General features: G+C 49.8%; 1 protein-coding gene across 1 annotated transcript in view; it reads left to right on the forward strand.

Annotated features, from left to right (window-relative positions):
• The window catches only part of ttn.2 (titin, tandem duplicate 2), a 240,835-nt gene that overhangs the window by 195,123 nt on the left and 25,457 nt on the right, over positions 1–20,255 (forward strand). Inside the window, exons 217-225 of the mRNA XM_077537618.1 lie at positions 72–17,165; positions 17,239–17,535; positions 17,672–18,259; positions 18,342–18,644; positions 18,729–19,025; positions 19,098–19,385; positions 19,477–19,776; positions 19,855–20,006; positions 20,091–20,241. Of these exons, the coding sequence (XP_077393744.1) occupies positions 72–17,165; positions 17,239–17,535; positions 17,672–18,259; positions 18,342–18,644; positions 18,729–19,025; positions 19,098–19,385; positions 19,477–19,776; positions 19,855–20,006; positions 20,091–20,241 (19,470 nt within the window). The remainder of the gene's footprint in view (positions 1–71; positions 17,166–17,238; positions 17,536–17,671; positions 18,260–18,341; positions 18,645–18,728; positions 19,026–19,097; positions 19,386–19,476; positions 19,777–19,854; positions 20,007–20,090; positions 20,242–20,255) is intronic.

The raw sequence follows: 20,255 nt of genomic DNA on the forward strand, positions 1-20,255 counted from the left end.
AGAGTAAAAATTATTTAGTTTAAACCACATAATGTTTTTTTAAACAAGATTTTTTTTTCACTGTTCACCAGATCCACCAGGCCCTCCTTCCAACCCTAGGATTACAGACACCACTAAAACGTCTGCCACCTTCACCTGGGGTCGACCCCACTATGATGGTGGACTGCCAGTGGATGGATACATTGTGGAATATAAGAAGGAAGGACATGATGACTGGGAGACAGAGACAGAGTACCACCTGAAGGCTACTGTATATGTTATTGGAAACTTGCAGAAGGGAGGCAGATACCATTTCAGAGTCAGAGCTGTGAACTCCGAGGGAGTTGGTGACCCTGCAGAGGTTGAAAAAGTAACAGAACTTGTGGACCAAGAGTCTTTCCCAGATTTTGAGCTGGACGCCGAACTCCGGAAATCCTTGGTTGTCAGAGCCCGTACATCAATCCGTATTTTTGTTCCCATCCGAGGCCGTCCTGTCCCAGATGTCACCTGGAGCAAAGATGACGTCAATCTGAAAATGCGTGCACATATTGACACCACTGAGTCCTACACGTTGCTAGTCATTCCTGACTGCACTAGATATGATGCCGGAAAGTACAACCTCTGCCTGGAGAATGTCGCCGGAAAGAAGACGGGCTTTGTAAATGTGAAGGTTCTGGACACGCCAGGGCCCCCGGTTAATCTCAAACCCAGAGAGATTGCCAAAACAAGCATAGCCCTCCAGTGGGAGATACCCATCATTGACGGCGGCTCTAAGATTCACAACTACATTATTGAAAAGAGAGAGGCCACAAAGAAGGCCTACACCGTCCTGAGCACTGAGTGGCAAAAGTGCTCTTTCAAATTCACTGACCTAGAGGAGGGAGCTTACTACTACTTCAGAATTTCAGCTGAGAATGACCTGGGCGTCGGTGAGCCTGCTGAAACCCCCGAACCAATCAGAGCATCTCAGGCTCCTTCTCCGCCAGAAAACCTGTACATCACTGATGTTACGGCAGACACTGCCAGCTTGGCATGGACCAAGCCTCTTCACGATGGCGGAAGCTTGATAACGGGGTATGTCATTGAGGCCCAGAAGAAGGACACTGTGCACTGGTTCCATGTTGCTGCCATCAAGGCTCTGGACTACACAGTGACAAATCTGATCGAGGGAGATGAATATACTTTCCGCATAATGGCTGTCAATGCTTCGGGTAGAAGCGATCCACGTGAGAGCAGACCGGCAATTATCAGAGAGCAAACATCAGGGCCGTCATTTGACTTACGTGGAGTCTACCAGAAGACAGTCATTGCCAAGGCTGGAGACCGTGTTAAGGTAGAGATTCCGGTACTTGGAAAACCCAGACCTGTTGTTTCTTGGAAGAAAGGAGACACGGTTCTAAAAGAGACACAAAGAATTAACACCGAAACCACACAAACATCAACCATTCTCAACATCAGCGAGATCAAGAGAACTGATGGAGGCCAGTATTCAATGACCGGCAGGAACATGCTGGGAACAGTGACTGAAACAATCACAGTGTTAGTCCATGATATTCCAGGTCCACCCACTGGTCCCATAAAGATGGACGAGGTCTCATCCGATTATATCCTTATGTCCTGGGAGCCCCCCGAGAATGATGGAGGTGTTCCTATCAACAATTATATTGTTGAAATGCGGGAGACCACTGGTACTTCCTGGGTGGAGTTAGCAGCGACTGTTATACGCACCACATTTAAGGCAGCCCGGCTCATCACTGGAACTGGCTATCAGTTCCGTGTCAAGGCCCAAAATCGATATGGCATTGGACCATCCATTGTCTCTGAGCCAGTGGTGGCTACCTATCCATTTGATGTCCCAGGCCAGCCAGGGCCTCCTGCAGTCACATCTTACAATAAGGATGCAATGACTTTAAGCTGGAACGAGCCATCCTCGGATGGAGGCAGCGCCATTCTGGGCTACCACGTGGAACGAAAAGAGAGGAACAGTATTCTGTGGCAGAGGATCAACAAAGCTCTTGTAGTAGGAAACATCTTCAAATCAACTGGCCTGGTTGATGGAATTGAATATGAACACCGTGTTATTGCTGAAAACTTGGCTGGTCTCAGCAAACCCAGCAAACCCTCTGACCCGTTGTATGCTTTGGACCCGGTGGATCCACCAGGCAGACCTTTGGCCCTGAACATCACCAGACATGAGGTGACTGTAGCATGGACCAAACCAGAGGCTGATGGAGGATTTGTCATCACCGGGTACACTGTGGAGAGGAGAGAGCTGCCAAATGGGCGGTGGCTCAAAGCCAACTTCAACAACATCCTCGAGACGGTCTACACAGTCAGCGGTTTGATTGAAGACAACGTTTATGAATTCCGCGTGTTGGCTCGCAACTCAGCAGGGGCTGTGAGTGCACCTTCTCAGCCCTCAGAAGCTATCACGTGCAGGGATGACCTTGAAGAGCCCCGGCTTGACATTGACTCCATTTACAGTGGCAATGTGGTCGTCATGGCTGGAGAGATGTTTACACTGGAGGCCAACGTGACGGGTCGGCCCATCCCCTCGCTTGTGTGGACCAAGGACGGGCAAGAGCTCGAAGATACCGGCAAGTTGGAGATAAAGACATCTCCTTTCCACACAACTCTGATCAACAAAGACTCTTTGAGAAGAGATGGTGGAGCGTTCACCCTTACTGCCAGTAACCCTGGTGGCTTTGCTAAATTCACTTACAATGTCAAGGTCCTTGATAGACCCGGACCGCCTGATTCCTTAACGGTTACTGATATTGCTGCGGAGAAATGTGTTCTCAACTGGCTGCATCCGACACATGATGGCGGTGCCAAGATTGAATACTTTATCATTCAGAAGCGTGAAACCAGCAGGTTGGCCTGGACAAACGTGGCGACCGATCTCCAAGCTAACAGGTTCAAGGTCACCAAGCTTCTTAAGGGCAATGAGTATGTCTTCAGAGTTATGGCTGTGAATAAGTATGGCATTGGAGAGCCGGTGGAGTCCCTGCCAGTCATTTGTGTGAATCCGTACGTTCCCAGTGACCCACCCACGCAGCCTGAGGTCACGACCATCACCAAGGACTCAATGGTGGTCTGCTGGGAGCGCCCCGAACAAGACGGAGGGAGCAGAATCAACACTTACATAATTGAGAGAAGGGATAAAACTGGACTGCGCTGGGTCAAGTGCAACAAAAGGACTGTAACCGACCTACGATTCAAGGCCTCTGGCCTCACACCGGGCCACGAGTATGAATTCAGAGTTTTTGCAGAGAACAATGCTGGCCTGAGCCAGCCGAGTCCCTCGAGTCCGTTCTACAAAGCCATGGACACAATCTTCCAGCCTGGACCTCCAGGGAACCCTAGAGTTCTGGACACAACCAAGTCTTCCATCACCCTCGCTTGGAATAAGCCTGTCTATGATGGTGGTTCTGAAATCACTGGCTATATTGTGGAGACCTGCCTGCCAGAAGAGGATGAGTGGACAATTCACACTCCTAAGAAGGGATGGTCAGCTACCTCGTTCACTATCACTGGCCTGAAAGAGAATCAAGACTACAAAATCAACATCTGTGCCACCAACTGCGAAGGTGTGGGAGAGCCTGCTGCTGTCCCCGGAACTCCGAAAGCTGAAGACAGGTTACTACCCCCCGAGATTGAACTTGGAGCGGATCTCCGTAAGGTGGTCTGCATCAGAGCCTGTGGCACACTTAGACTCTTTGTGCCTATTAAAGGCAGGCCGGCACCTGACGTCAAATGGTCAAGAGAACACGGGGAGTCCTTGGATAAAGCTAACATTGAAGTCACGTCATCATTCACTGCTCTTCAAGTTGAAAATGTTGACAGGTTTGACGGTGGTAAATACATGGTCACTGTGGAAAATGCCTCTGGAAGTAAGACGGCTTTTGTTAACGTTCGGGTGCTAGACACACCTGGAGCACCTCAGAACCTTCTCATCAAGGAGGTTACCAAAGACTCAGTCTCGCTCATTTGGGATGCGCCTTTAATTGATGGTGGCTCCAGAGTCCGTAATTACATTGTTGAGAAGCGTGAGTCAACCAGAAAGGCCTACTCCACTGTTTGTGCAAACTGCCACAAATCCAGCTGGAAAGTTGGAGAATTGGAGGAAGGAAAGATGTACTTCTTCAGAATTCTGGCTGAGAATGAATATGGTATCGGCCTCCCAGTGGAAACGTTTGACGCAGTTAAGGTGTCAGAGAGGCCCCTACCTCCAGGAAAGGTGTCCCTCCGCGAGGTGACCGGCACCAGTGTCACACTCACCTGGGAGAAGCCCGACCATGATGGTGGCAGCAGAATCACTGGCTACATTGTTGAGATGCAGGGTATTGAAAGCGAAAAGTGGACCCAGGTCATGGTGGTCAAGACTAACGAGGCGGTTGTCACCGGTTTAACACAGGGAGAGGAGTACATGTTCCGTATATCGGCAACCAATGAAAAGGGAGTTAGTGATCCACGTGCTCTCAGCATGCCCGTGGAGGCCAAAGATCTGGTTATCCTGCCAACTTTCAAATTGGCTTTCAGCACCTTTAGTGTGTTAGCAGGAGATGATCTGAAGATCGACGTACCTTATGCTGCCTGTCCCAAGGCAACCGCAACTTGGTTCAAAGACGGCGTCGCCCTCAAGGAGACAACAAGAGTTAATGCTGAAAGCACTGACAAGAACCTTCTCCTGGTTATTAAGGAGGCCTGCAGAGATGATGTGGGTACATATTCCATCAAATTGATTAACACAGCTGGAGAGGCGACTACAGACATAAATGTGTTAGTCCTAGACAAGCCAGGTCCTCCAAGTGGCCCAATCAAGCTGGATGAAGTCACTGCAGACAGTGTGGTCTTGTCCTGGAATCCACCAGAGTACGATGGTGGCTGTAGCATCAACAATTATGTTGTTGAGAAGAGAGACACGTCGACCACTAACTGGCAGATCGTATCAGCTACAGTGGCCAGAACCACTGTAAAAGCTGTACGTCTGAAGACCGGATGTGAGTACCAATTCAGGATTGCCTCAGAGAATCGATATGGCAAGTCCTCAGCGCTTCTCTCTGAAAGCATCGTGGCTCAGTATCCATTCGACGTACCCGCTTCACCGCGTTCGGTGGTTGTCCAATCAGCCACCAAAGAGACCATGCTGGTTGTTTGGGATAAACCCAGCAGTGATGGTGGAAGTAAAATCCTGGGCTACCACCTGGAGCTCAAAGAGAAAAACAGCATTTTGTGGGTGAAGCAGAACAAACAGCTTATCCCAGAGCCCCGATTCAAAGTGGTTGGCCTAGAAGAGGGTATTGAATACGAGTTCAGAGTTTACGCTGAGAACATTGTTGGCCTAAGCAAGGCAAGTATCGTGAGTGAATTGCAGGTAGCCAGAGACCCTTGTGACAGACCAGGAAAGCCCGAGGCGGTCATTGTAACCAGAAACCAGGTGACTCTCCGATGGGCCAAACCTGAGTATGACGGTGGCATAAAAATCATCGGGTATGTGGTGGAGAAGAAGGAAGGTTCCGGCCGCTGGATGAAGGCCAGCTTCGCCAACGTCATTGACACTTACTTTGTTGTCACGGGTCTCACTGAAGATCAGATTTATGAGTTCCGTGTCATTGCCAAGAATGCAGCAGGTGTCAGCAGTCAACCATCTGACTCTACTGGAGCTATCACTGCCAAGGATGAGGTGGATCCACCTCAAATTGACCTGGATGCCAAATACTCCCAGGCTGTGGTTGTGAACGCTGGAGAGTCATTCATGCTGGAGGCAGCTTTCTCCGGCAAACCTGTACCCACAGTGCACTGGCTGAAGGATGGTCAAGTCATGAGTGAAGCAGCACGCCTGGAAGTCAAGAACACAGAATTTGTAGCCTGCATTGTTGTCAAAGAAGCCATTCGTGTTGATGGAGGCCAGTATACTTTGCTGGTGAAGAATGTAGGTGGGGAGAAATCTGCGCACATCAACGTCAAAGTTCTGGACAGGCCAGGTCCACCTGAGGGCCCTATTTCAATCTACGGTGTCACTAGTGAGAAATGCTCCATTTCCTGGAAACCACCTTTGCAGGATGGTGGTAGTGATGTTTCCCATTACATTGTTGAAAGGAGAGAGACGAGCAGACTGGTTTGGACAGTAGTGGAACAAAAAGTTCAGACCTTGAACCTGAAGATCACCAAGCTTCTTCCTGGTAATGAGTACATCTTTAGAGTGATTCCAGTGAACAAATATGGAGTCGGTGAGCCTCTGGAATCCGAGCCCATGATTGCCAGAAATCCATTTGTCGCCCCCAACCCACCAACAGGAGTAGAGGTCTCCACGATTACCAAAGACTCCATGGTAGTGACCTGGGAACGACCAAGTAACGACGGTGGTAGTGCCATCCAAGGTTATGTTGTGGAGAAACGTGACAAGGACGGTGTTAGATGGACCAGGTGCAATAAGCGTAACGTGAGCGAGCTCCGTTTCAGAGTTACTGGGCTCCTAGAAAACCACAGCTATGAATTTAGGGTCTCGGCCGAGAATGCTGCCGGCATTGGAACACCCAGTGCCCCATCAACATATTACAAAGCTTTGGATCCTATCTTCAAACCGGGCCCGCCAAACAATCCCAAGGTGGTGGACACGTCAAGATCTACCGTCTCCCTTACCTGGGGTAAACCCATCTATGACGGTGGCTGCGAGATTCAGGCCTACATTGTAGAGGCGTGCAACAGTGTGTCAGATGAGTGGTTCATGTGCACTCCTCCTTCTGGGATCGCAGAAACGTGGTTTATGGTGACAAAGCTCCTGGAGAAGCATGAGTATCAATTCAGAGTGTGTGCCATCAACAAAATCGGTGTAGGTGAGCAGGCTGATTTTCCTGGAAAAATCACTCTGGAAGAGAAGCTCGAAGCGCCAGACCTGGACCTGGATGCTGATATGAGGAAGATGATCAACATTAGAGCCGCAAGTACACTTCGGCTCTTTGTTCCTGTAAGAGGTCGTCCATCCCCCGAGGTAAAATGGGGCAAGGCTGATGGAGAGCTGAATGAGACAGCCCAAATTGATAACACAGACAGCTATGCGTCCCTTGTGATTGAGAACGTGGACAGATTTGACAGCGGCAAATACACACTTACTGCAGAGAATGCCAGCGGAATAAAGTCTGTCTTCATCAGTGTCAGAGTCCTGGACTCCCCAAGCCCTCCAAATAACATCTTGGTGAAGGAAATTACCAAGAATTCTGTCACGCTGTCATGGGAGCCTCCGCTCCTCGATGGTGGTTCAAAGATTAAGCAGTACATCGTGGAGAAGCGGGAGAGCACTAGGAAGGTTTACTCTCCTGTCACCATCTGCAATAAGATGACATGGAAGGTGGAACCTCTCCCAGAGGGTGGAATATTCTTCTTTAGAGTGCTGGCTGAGAATGAGTACGGTGTGGGTCTGCCCGCTAAAACCATTGAACCCATTAAGATATCTGAGAAGCCACAGCCCCCCGGTAAAGTCAGCGTTGTTGATGTTACACACAGTACTGTCACCTTGATGTGGGAGAGGCCTACACATGATGGTGGCAGCAGGATAAGCCACTATGAAGTCGAACTAGCTCCAATGGACACCGACTCTTGGTCTGTTTGTGCAAGTGGGAAGGCAACCGAGGCTCTGGTGAGTAACCTGCTCAAGGGAGAAGAGTATGAGTTCAGAGTGGTCGCTGTCAACGACAAGGGCAGGAGTGACCCGAGGCAACTGGCTCATTCGGTTGTCGCCAAGGACCTTGTGATTGAGCCTGCCGTCAGACCTAAAATGAGCAGCTACAATGTTCAAGTGGGACACGACCTCAAGATTGAAGTGCCAATTGCAGGCCATCCAAAGCCGACCATTTCTTGGTCCAAGGATGGAGCTGTCCTCAAGCAGACTACCAGGGTAAATGTCACAGATTCGGCACATCAGACCACACTTACTATAAAGGATGCCACCAGAGAGGATGGAGGAATGTACAGCATTACTGTTGCTAATGATCTGGGATACAAGGAAGCCATTGTTGAGGTGATCACTTTAGATAAGCCCGGACCACCTACAGGACCTGTCAAATTAGAGGATGTCAGTGCCGAGAGCATCACACTTACATGGGAACCTCCTGCTTATACAGGCGGCTGCCAAATATCAAACTATGTTGTTGAGAAACGAGATACAACGACCACAAACTGGGTAGTGGTGTCCGCCACAGTGGCAAGAACAACACTCAAAGTGGGCAATCTGAAGACCGGCGCTGAATATCAATTCCGAATCTATGCTGAGAACAGATATGGCAAGAGTTATGCAATTGATTCTGACCCGGTTGTGGCTCAGTATCCATTCCAAGAACCTGGGCCACCGGGTACACCGTTCGTGTCTTCATACGCTAAAGACTACATGATTGTGGAGTGGCACAAATCTCCGTCTGACGGCGGCAGCGCTATTTTGGGCTATCATCTTGAAAGGAAAGAGAAGAACAGCATCCTTTGGACCAAGATTAACAAGACTCTAATCCAAGATTGCAGGTTCAAATCCACTCCTCTGGAGGAAAGCATTGAGTATGAATACAGAGTGTATGCTGAGAACATCGTTGGCATTGGCAAGTGCAGTAAAGTCTCAGAGGTCTATGTGGCTCGTGATCCGTGTGATCCACCAGGCTGTCCAGTGGCACTGATAGTGACCAGACATTCGGTGAAGCTCAGGTGGACGGCCCCGCAGTACAACGGCGGTAGTCTAATTACTGGCTACGTTGTGGAGAAACGTGATCTTCCTGAAGGAAAATGGATGAAGGCCAGCTTTGCAAATGTCATGGACCGTGAATTCACAGTGACCGGCTTGACAGAAAACAGCAAATATGACTTTAGAGTCATTGCAAAAAATGCAGCTGGGGCTGTTAGCAAGCCTTCCGAGAGCACCGGATCCATCACAGCAATAGACGAAGTTGACCCACCCAAGTGTGAGACAGACCCCATGTACAATCAAACCCTTGTCATCAATGCTGGAGACACATTCAGTTTAGAGGCCAAAGTGGACGGAAAGCCCATTCCCACGGCTCAGTGGTTTAAGGGCGATGTTGAAGTGGAAAACTCGGCCAGAGCTGAGATTAAAAATATGGACTTTAAGGCTCTTCTTGTTGTGAAGGACGCCATCAGAGTGGACGGCGGACAGTACACTCTGGTACTGACCAACGTGGCAGGCAGCAAGACTGTCCCCTTCAGTGTAAAGGTACTCGACAGACCAGGTCCATCAGAAGGTCCTCTTACTGTCAGCAATGTCACTGAGGAGAAGTGCTCACTCTCGTGGCTTCCACCAAGGCACGATGGAGGCAGCGGCATTTCTCACTACATCATTCAGAAGAGAGAGACGAGCCGCCTGGCATGGACCGTGGTCTCCAGTGACTGCGGCGCCACCATGTTCAAGGTCACCAAACTCTTGAAGGGTAACGAATACATATTCAGGGTCATGGCAGTTAACAAATATGGTGAGGGTGAGCCTCTGGAGTCAGCTCCAGTTATCATGAGGAATCCATTCGTCCCCCCTGGCACACCGCGGGAGATTGAGATCACCAACATTACCAGAGACTCTATGACTGTCTGCTGGAACCGCCCTGAGAACAACGGAGGCAGTGAAATTGTTGGCTACATTGTGGAAAAGAGAGACCGGGCTGGCATAAGGTGGACCAAGTGCAACAAGCGCAGGGTAACAGACCTGCGTTTCCGGGCGACGGGGCTAACTGAGGACCATGAATATGAATTCAGGGTTTCTGCTGAGAATGCAGCTGGTGTGGGTCAGCCAAGCCCTGCCACACCTTACCTGAAAGCCTGTGACCCCACATTTGAGCCTGGCAGCCCCACCAACGTTCATGTGACAGACACCACAAAGGACTCCATAAGTCTGGCCTGGCACAGGCCCATATATGATGGTGGCTGTGAGATTCAAGGTTATGCTGTTGAAATCACAAAGGTTGATGAGGAGGAGTGGACGATTTGCACGCCACCATCTGGAGTCAATGTAACCAAATTTACCATCACCAAGCTGATTGAGCACCAGGAATACAAAGTGCGCGTCTGTGCCATCAACAAGCTGGGCATTGGTGAGCCGACCGAAGTCCAGGGCACAGTTACGCCTGTGGATCAAATGAATGCTCCAGAGATGATTCTGGATGCAGAACTCCGAAAGGGGGTTATTGTCCGTGCTGGAGCCCCATTGAGAATTGGCATTCCATTCAAGGGTCGCCCAACACCCGAAATCAGCTGGGCCAAGGAGGACAGCGAACTGCCCAGCAAAGTTCAACTTGAGACAGGAGACGACTACACGCAACTCTCCATCAATCTTTGTGACAGAGATGATGCCGGAAAATACATCCTTAACCTGCAAAACAGCGCCGGCACCAAATCCGCATTTGTGTCTGTCAAAGTTCTGGACACTCCAGGAGCACCCATGAACCTCACCGTCAAAGATATTAAACGGGAGAGTGTCAGCCTGAGTTGGGAGCCCCCTCTCATTGACGGTGGCGCAAGAATAAAGAATTACCTGGTTGAAAAGCGTGAGTCCAACAGGAATGTTTACGCTAATGTGGACAACAAGTGCACAAAGACCAGCTACCGAGTTACTGGCCTCATAGAGGGAACAATTTATTACTTCCGTGTCCTTGCCGAAAATGAGTTTGGTGTAGGCCTGCCAGTTGAGACGGCAGACTCAGTTAAGACCTCTGAGCCTCCTCTGTCTGTTGGTAAAGTGACTTTAACCGAAGTCACTAAAACAACTGCCTCGCTGTCATGGGAGAAACCCGTCCACGATGGAGGCAGCAGGATTATTGGTTACTACATCGAAATGCAAACTATGGACTCCGACGAATGGGTGGTGGCCACCACAACCAAGACCTGCGAAGGCACGGTCACAGGCCTCAGTGCTGGACACGAATATCTTTTCAGAGTATCTGCCTTCAATGACAGGGGTAAGAGTGACCCAAGGCCTCTTGCTGCACCGGTCATAGCCGAGGATTCGACCATGTTGCCCGAATTCAGGATGCGATTTAACACCTATAGTTTGCTAAATGGTGAAGATTTGAAGATTGAGATTCCAGTGATTGGACGTCCAATCCCTAAAGTGGAGTGGAAAAAAGAAGGACAGGCTCTTAAAGAGACAACCAGGCTAAACGTATCTGGTACACCTACATCTACAAAACTGTGCATCAAGGATGCAAAGCGGGAGGACTCAGGCAAATACACCGTCACAGCCACCAGCAATATCGGAACTGCAACCGAAGAGATTACTGTCATCATTCTTGATAAACCGGGCCCGCCCACCGGCCCTGTGAAGATTGACGAAGTGAGCTCCAATTATGTGACACTCTCCTGGGAACCACCAACGTATACCGGCGGCTGTCAAATTAACAACTACATTGTGGAAAAGAGAGACACAACCACAACAGCTTGGCAGATTGTGTCTGCGACCATCGCCAGAACAACCATCAAGGTCAGCAACTTGAAGACTGGCGTGGAATATCAGTTCAGAGTGTCTGCTGAGAACAGATATGGGAAGAGTTCTGCTATCGTCTCGCCACAAGTCATGGCTCAGTATCCGTTCAGCGTACCTGATGCGCCATTGACACCCATTGTAACCGCTGCGACCAAGGACAGCATGATCGTGGAGTGGAAGCCACCTGCAAACAATGGGGGCAGTCCCATTCTTGGCTACCATCTGGAAAGGAAGGAGAAGAACAGCCTCCTGTGGACTCAGCTCAACAAGCTGCTCATCCCCGATCCGCGTTTCAAGACTGCAGAGCTGGAGGAGGGCATTGAGTATGAATTCAGGGTATATGCAGAAAACGTTGCAGGAATGAGTCCGGCTAGCAAGGTCTCAGAAAGCACAGTGGCTCGGGATCCCTGCGACCCACCAGGCACTCCCGAGGCCATTGAAATAACACGGAACCATGTAACACTTCGGTGGACCACTCCAGCGTATGATGGAGGCAGTGTGATTACTGGCTACCTGATTGAAAGGAGGAAACATCCTGATACTCGCTGGATGAAGGCCAGCTTTACCAACATCATTGACACGCAGTTCACGCTCACTGGCCTGACTGAGGACTGCATTTATGAGTTCAGAGTTGTCGCCAAGAACGCAGCTGGCATATCCAGCCTTCCCTCTCAAAGTACAGGCGAAATAACTGCCAAAGATGAAATTGAGGCCCCTGAAGCAACGATGGATTCCAAATTCAAGGATCTCACGGTTGTTCGTGCTGGTGAGACTTTCATCATTGATGCCGACTACACTGGCAAGCCTCTGCCTGACATCACCTGGTTGAAAGATGGAAAGGAGATTGACCAGGCTACACCAAGAATGGAGATCAAGACCACGCTCACGCATACCGTCTTGACAGTGAAGGACTGCATCCGAACAGATGGCGGACACTTTGTTCTCAAACTTGTGAATGTAGGAGGAGTCAAGATGATCCCAGTTAACGTTAAGGTTCTGGATAGACCCGGCCCACCGGATGGACCGCTAGAGGTCAAAGGTGTCACTGCTGAAAAGTGTTACCTGCATTGGAACCATCCCTCTCAGGACGGCGGTGCTGGAATTTTACATTACATCATCGAGAAGAGAGAAACCAGCCGTTTGTCATGGACTATGGTGGAGCCCAAGATTCAAGCCATCAGCTATAAAGTCACCAAACTGCTACCTGGAAATGAGTACATCTTCCGCGTCACGGCTGTCAACAAATATGGTGTTGGAGAGCCACTGGAGTCTGAGTCGGTTGTTGCACGCAATCCGTTCACTACGCCAAGTGCGCCGTCCATGCCAGAGGCTGGTGCTGTCACCAGAGACTCCATTGTGCTTACCTGGGAAAGGCCGGCGAGCAATGGGGGAGCCGAGATTGAGGGCTACATTCTTGAAAAACGTGACAAGGATGGCATCCGATGGACCAAATGCAACAAGAAGAGGCTAACTGACCTGAGATTCAGATGCACGGGTCTTTCTGATGGCCACTCTTATGAATTCAGGGTTTCTGCTGAAAATGCCGCTGGCGTTGGCACACCCAGCGCACCAACTCAGTACATCAAGGCATGTGACGCCATTTACCCACCAGGACCTCCAAACAACCCAAAAGTCACCGACCATTCCAGCACAACAGTCTCCTTGACCTGGACCAGGCCTATATATGACGGCGGGGCGCCCATTAGTGGTTACATTGTGGAAATGAAGGAGGCTGCACTAGATGAGTGGGTTATTTGTACCCCGCATACTGGTGTGCAGGCTACTAACTACACAGTGAAAAAGCTGAGGGAGAACGCCGAATACAATTTCCGCATCTGTGCCGTTAACGGCGAGGGCGTGGGTGAGCATGTAGACCTGCCTGGCTCTGTCATCGCTGCAGAGAAGCTGGAAGCCCCAGAAATTGAACTTGACTGTGATCTGAGAAAGATGGTAAACGTCAGGGCCACAGCGTCCTTGCGTCTGTTTGTCACAATCCGAGGGAAGCCTGAGCCAGAGGTCCGGTGGTCAAAGGCAGATGGCACTCTGAACGAGCGTGCCCAGATAGAGGTGACAAGCTCCTACACCATGTTAGTGATTGAGAATGTCGACCGATTTGATACTGGCAAATATGTACTGACACTGGAGAACATGAGTGGTTCAAAATCGGCCTTTATCAACGTCAGAGTTCTGGACTCACCTAGCGCCCCAACAAACCTTGAGGTGAAAGATGTGAAACGAAATTCAGTGTCTCTCTCCTGGGAGCCTCCTCTTATCGACGGAGGGGCAAAGATATCCCATTATATCGTGGAGAAGAGAGAGCAGAAGAGAATGGCGTTCACTAGCGTCAGCAGCAATTGTGTGAGGAACTCTTACATGATCTCTGACCTACAGGAGGGAGGCCGCTATTACTTCCGTGTGCTAGCTGTAAATGAACTGGGTGTGGGTCTGCCTGCCTCCACAGAACAAGTGAAAGTTTCTGAGGCTCCTTTGCCTCCTGGCAGAGTTCAGGTGATGGACGTGACCCGTCACACTGTCACTCTCTCCTGGGAGAAACCTGACCATGATGGTGGCAGCAAGATTACAGGCTACATTGTGGAGATGCAGCCCTACGGAGACGAAACATGGAGTTTGTGCAGTGAAGTTAAAGCACTAGAGGCCACTGTTGAAGGCCTCACAACAGATGAGGAGTACTTTTTCAGGGTCATTGCAATTAACGACAAGGGTAGGAGTGACCCCAAACTTCTAGCTGACCCCGTGATTGTGAGAGACATCACCGTGAAACCCATCGTCAACCTGCTGTTCAATACGTACAGTGTCAAAGCTGGAGATGACTTGAAGATTGACGTTCCCTTCAAAGGCAGACCGCAGCCTGAAGTGTCCTGGAAAAAGGATGGCCAGGTGCTGAAGCAGACGACTCGAGTCAATGTTCTCACCTCACAGACCTCATCTAGAATCTTCATCAAGGATGCCACAAGGGAGGATGTAGGAAAGTATGAGATAACCCTGACTAATGCAGTGGGCACAACGACAAGTGAAATTTCTGTTATCATTCTGGACAAACCGGGCCCGCCCAGTAACATTCAGCTGGATGAGGTGAGCGCTGACTTCATCTCGCTGTCTTGGGATGCTCCGACTTATGATGGGGGATGCCAAATTAATAATTATGTGGTGGAAAAGAGAGACACGACCACAACCATGTGGCAGATTGTGTCTGCTACTGTTGCCAGGACCTCAATTAAAGTGTCCCGTCTCACTCAGGGAACAGAGTACCAGTTCCGTGTTGCAGCTGAGAACCGATACGGCAAGAGTCACGCCGTTGATTCCGCTCCTGTTGTTGCTCAGTATCCATTCGAAGCTCCGGGCTCTCCCGCCAACGTTCGTGTTTCCCATGCCAACAAGTCTGGCATGCTTGTTGTTTGGGACAGACCAATCAGGGATGGCGGAAGCACCATTATTGGTTATCACATTGAATGCAAAGACCAAAGCAGCATCCTTTGGACGAAGGTGAACAGAGGTCTTCTGACTGAGAGCCAATTTAAGATGACTGGCATTGAAGAAGGCTTGCTCTACCAGTTTAGAGTCTATGCAGAGAACATTGCTGGAATTGGGCCAAGCTCTAAAGTCAGTGAGCCAGTGGCAGCAAGGGATCCATGTGAACCTCCTCACAACCTCAGAGTCACCAACATCACAAGGACTTCAGTCTCTCTCTTCTGGGAGAGGCCAGAACAAGATGTTGGAACCAAAATTACCGGCTACATTGTTGAGCGGAAAGAGCTTCCAAATGGCCGCTGGCTGAAATGTAACTTCACCAACCTCCAGGACACTTATTTCGATGTCACCGGCCTAACTGAAGACGTCCAGTATGACTTCCATGTTATTGCTAAGAATTCTGCGGAGATGTTAAGTGTGCCCTCTGAGAATACTGGACCTGTAACAGTCAAAGATGATGTAGATCCACCCACAATCATCTTGGAAGAAAAGTTCAGACAGCTGCTTGTCATTAAAGCAGGAGAAATCATTCAAATCGACGCTGAAACAACTGGGCGACCACTTCCTGTCGTGTCATGGTCTAAAGATGGAAAGGAGATTGAGGCCAAGGCCAGATGCGAAATTGCAACCACAAACTTCACAACTACCCTGCAGATAAGCGATGCTATCAGGAGGGACTCTGGCCAGTATGTCCTGACTTTGCACAATGTAGCAGGAACCAGGTCTGTGGCTATCAACTGCAAGGTTCTGGATAGGCCTGGACCTTCTTCAGGACCCTTGGCTGTGTCGGGCCTGACGGCAGAAAAATGCACGCTGAACTGGGGCCCTCCTCGGGAAAATGGCGGCGCTGATATTATGCATTACATTGTCGAAAAACGGGAGACTAGCCGACTGGCTTGGACTCTTGTCCACGGTGAAATGAAGGCCACCACTTGCAAAGTCACCAAGCTGCTTAAAGGAAATGAGTACATCTTCAGAGTTAGAGGAGTCAACAAATATGGGGAGGGCGAAGCCCTTGAAAGTGAGCCAACAAAAGCCATGGATCCGTTCACAGTCCCCGCTGCTCCCGCTAATGTCCAGGTTACCTCGGTTACGAGCGAGGCAATGACCATCTGCTGGGAAAGACCGGTCTCTGACGGTGGCAGTAGCATTGCTGGCTATGTCATCGAAAAGAGAGAGAAGACCGGCCTTCGTTGGTGCCGTGTTAACAAGAAGCCGGTTTATGACCTCAGAGTCAAAGCATCACACCTTCGTGAGGGCTGTGAGTATGAGTACAGAGTGTTCGCAGAGAATGCTGCCGGCCTCAGTGCTCCCAGCGCTGCCTGTCCACTCACCAAGGCTGAAGATCCCCAGTTCTTGCCTTCCCCACCCGCTAAGCCCAAGATCATTGACTCAACAAAGACCACTGTCACCCTGTCCTGGAACAAACCCCTCTTTGACGGAGGAGCACCTGTGACCGGGTACCGAGTTGAATACAGAAATACTTTGGATGATGAATGGGCAGTCGGTGTCCAGAACACCAAGAATACAGAGTTCACAGTGGTGGGTCTGACACATGGTGCCGAGTACGTGTTTGTGGTCAAGTCCATCAACAAGATTGGAGTCAGCGAGCCCAGCCCAGAGTCTGACAAACAGCTGGCCAAGGAACGGGAAGAAGAGCCCATCTTTGACATAAGTAATGATATGAGGAAAACACTTATTGTTAAGGATGGCAGCTCGTTCACCATGACAGTGCCCTTCAGAGGCAAACCCATCCCCAGTGTCTCTTGGAGCAAGCCAGATGTTGACCTGAGGGTGCGCGCTGTCATTGACACCACGGACACCTTCACGTCAATCACTTTGGAGAAAGCCACACGCAATGATTCTGGAAAATACACAATCACCTTGTCCAATGTGGCTGGCGCGGCCTCCTTGACCCTTAATGTCAGAGTCTTGGATTCGCCTGGACCTCCAGCTTGTGTCGTGGTCAAGGATGTGACCAAGAACATGGCAACTGTGACATGGGATACTCCAGAGAATGAAGGAGGAGGACCCGTAAAGAACTATTTAGTGGATATTCGTGAGGCCAGTAAGAAGGGCTGGACTCAGTTGACTGACACGTGCCATAGGTTGACATACAAGGTGTCAGACCTGCAGGAGGGCGGTGTGTACTACTTTAGAGTGACCGGCGAGAACGAGTATGGCATAGGAGTTCCCGCTGAGACCAAAGAAGGAACCAAGATCACAGGTATTGGACTTTTCACTCACTAATGCTACACAGAATGTGACAATATTAGATCAGCATAACTTTCTTTTTCCAGAAAAACCAAGCCCACCAGCGAAGCTTGCTGTGACTGATGTGACCAAGGAGAGCGTAACCCTGGCTTGGGTCAAACCAGAGCACAGCGGCGGCAGTAGAATAACTGGATATTTGGTGGAAGCGTTGGAGAAGGGCCAGGAGAAGTGGATCAAGTGTGGCGTAACCAAGTCCTTGGTATATACAGTGTCTGGTCTGAGGGAGAACACAGAATACTTCTTCAGAGTCCGTGCTGAGAATCACGCCGGATTCAGTGATGTCAAAGAAATGATCACCCCAGTGTTGGTCAAAGACCAACATGGTAAGTTACAGTGACTTTTATTTTGTTTTTTAATTGTATCAAACATACTTGTATTTCACAACATTCTTGAGATATTTCAGTTTTCTTCTCAGATATGAAATTCAGTGTTCCAATTCTCTTCCATTCTTTCCTAAAGAATCTCCTGAGGTCGTGATGAAGGACTTCCCCCACAACACAGTGTATGTCAGAGCTGGTTCCACCCTCAAGTGTGAGATTCCGCTGATAGGCAGACCACTTCCTAAGGTTTCCCTCTCCAAGGACAATGTGATCCTCAAGTCCACGATGAGGTTCAACTCCGAAGTCACTCTTGACAGCATTAAGATCACGCTGCGTGAGAGTATCGCAGGAGACTCTGGACGTTACGATATCCTAGCTTCCAACTCAAGTGGCACCACCAAGTCCTTTATCAACATTGTGGTTCTGGACAGGCCCAGTGTTCCCCTGGGACCTGTGGAGCTGTTTGACATCACGGAGGACAGTGTGAGTCTGAAGTGGCTCCCGCCTTCTTATGAGGGTGGCAGCCCCATCACAAACTACATTGTCCAGAAGAGGGAGACCACCACAGCCAGCTGGACGGACGTCTCCTCTGCTGTTGCTCGCTGCACCATCAAGATCCAGAAGCTTACAACAGGCCTGGAGTACCAGTTCAGGATTAGAGCTGAAAACAGATATGGAATCAGCGATCATACTGACTCACCAACCGTTGCCGTTAGCCTCCCCTACAGTAAGGATCCATATCATTTTGGCCCTTTGATGTCATGTCTGACAATGACAGCAACCTTCATAACTCTTTGTCATCTCCGCAGCCTTGCCTGAAGCACCCGCCACTCCAGAAATCACCGCTGTGACCAGGGAGACCATCACTGTGGCTTGGAAGGAACCCAAGTCAGATGGAGGCAGCCACGTCTTTGGCTACCATCTCCAGATGAAAGACAGAAACAGCATCCTCTGGCAAAGAGTCAACCGAATGGTCATCCGGGCCACTCACTTCAAGGTCACAAGCATTCATGTCGGGCTCATTTATGAGTTCAAGGTGGCAGCAGAGAACGCTGCTGGAATCAGTGAATTCAGCAAGGTTTCTGATGCTGTACTGGCAATTGACGCCTGTGGTAAGTTGCAGTGCCCGAAACGGTCTCTTTTAGACTGTTGATGTCGTCACTTTTGTCTTATGAGCGCCGACTGTCTTCTTGCAGAACCACCTACCAATTTACGCATTAGTGATATTACCAAGAACTCCATCAGCCTGGCCTGGCAAGTGCCTAACTTTGACGGGGGATCACAGATCACAGGCTACATGGTGGAGAAGAGAGAAGGAGTCAGTGGCAGGTGGTCCAAGGCCAACCTAACCAACATTAAAGACACACGCTACACTGTGACTGGCTTGACTCAGGATCAGACCTATGAGTTCAGAGTAATGGCCAAGAACGCGGTAGGCTCAGTCAGTAATCCTTCCATGACAGCTGGACCTGCCACATGCGTTGACACCTTTGGTACGTACAACCTCATTGAAAACACTATATTGCTAAGCAGCCAAGTTCTCATAAGATGTATTTCTCCTTCAGGTGCTCCAGAAATTGAAATTCCGTCAGAGTACTTGAACGAGGTGAAGCACAGGGCAGGCTCAGACGTCGAACTCAAGTTTAACATCATTGCTAAGCCCGCTCCCACCATCGAGTGGCTGAAGGATGGAAGAGAACTCGAACCTAGCGCCCAACTCTCCTTTAAACACACCTTTGAATTCACAAGCTTATTCCTGAGGGACACTGCGCGCCTCAACTCCGGCACTTATGAGGTCAGGGTGAAGAACTCCCTTGGTTCAGCCTCTGCGGTTGTCAGATTGCTCATCCAAGGTACTTGAAATCAATTTTTATCACATTCTTTGGATGTAAATAATACACACAGTCCCAATAAATGAATACATTCCATGCTTCCCATTTACAGACAGGCCAGGGCCCCCTGCTGGAGAGATCCAGTTTAAAAAGGTGACCGCTGACACCATAACCATTATGTGGTCTCCTCCTGCTGACGAGGGCGGTGCCATGGTAACGCACTACATCGTGGAAAAGAGGGAGGCCAGCCGAATCATGTGGTCCATCATCTCGGAGAAACTTGTCGACTGCATTATTAACGTGCCCAGACTCATCCACGGCAACGAGTACATCTTCAGAGTTCGTGGCATCAACAAGTACGGCGTCGGAGACCCTCTGGAGTCTGAGCCTGTCATCGCCAGGAACGCTTTTGGTAGGAAAAGGGAATAAACGATGATTGAATTGCCACCCATGTTGCAGTTATCAACTGATCTCCCGTTCGTTTCGACAGTCCCTCCCAGCGAGCCATCCAAGCCGCAAGTCTCTATGATTACTAAGTCAACCATGACAGTGATTTGGGAGAGACCAGCTCTGGATGGAGGCAGCGATATTGACGGCTACTACCTGGAGAAAAGGGAAAAGAAGAGTCTCCAGTGGTTCAAGGTTGGCTTGGTGATAGCGTTGAGGAAATGCTTCGCATCACTGGTGGGCCGGCAGCTGCAACAGTAATCATACTTATTCATGCAGGTGGTGAAAGGCACAATCAGAGACACCAGGCAGAAGGTCACCGGCCTTGTGGAGAACAATGAGTACCAGTACAGAGTATGTGCTGTCAACAAGGCTGGCGCAGGAAAATATTCAGAGGGTTCTGAATTGTACAAGGCCTATGATCCTATCGGTATACTTTTGCAC

This window comes from Festucalex cinctus, chromosome 11 (assembly GCF_051991245.1).
Source record: "Festucalex cinctus isolate MCC-2025b chromosome 11, RoL_Fcin_1.0, whole genome shotgun sequence".
NCBI classification, from domain to species: domain Eukaryota; kingdom Metazoa; phylum Chordata; class Actinopteri; order Syngnathiformes; family Syngnathidae; genus Festucalex; species Festucalex cinctus.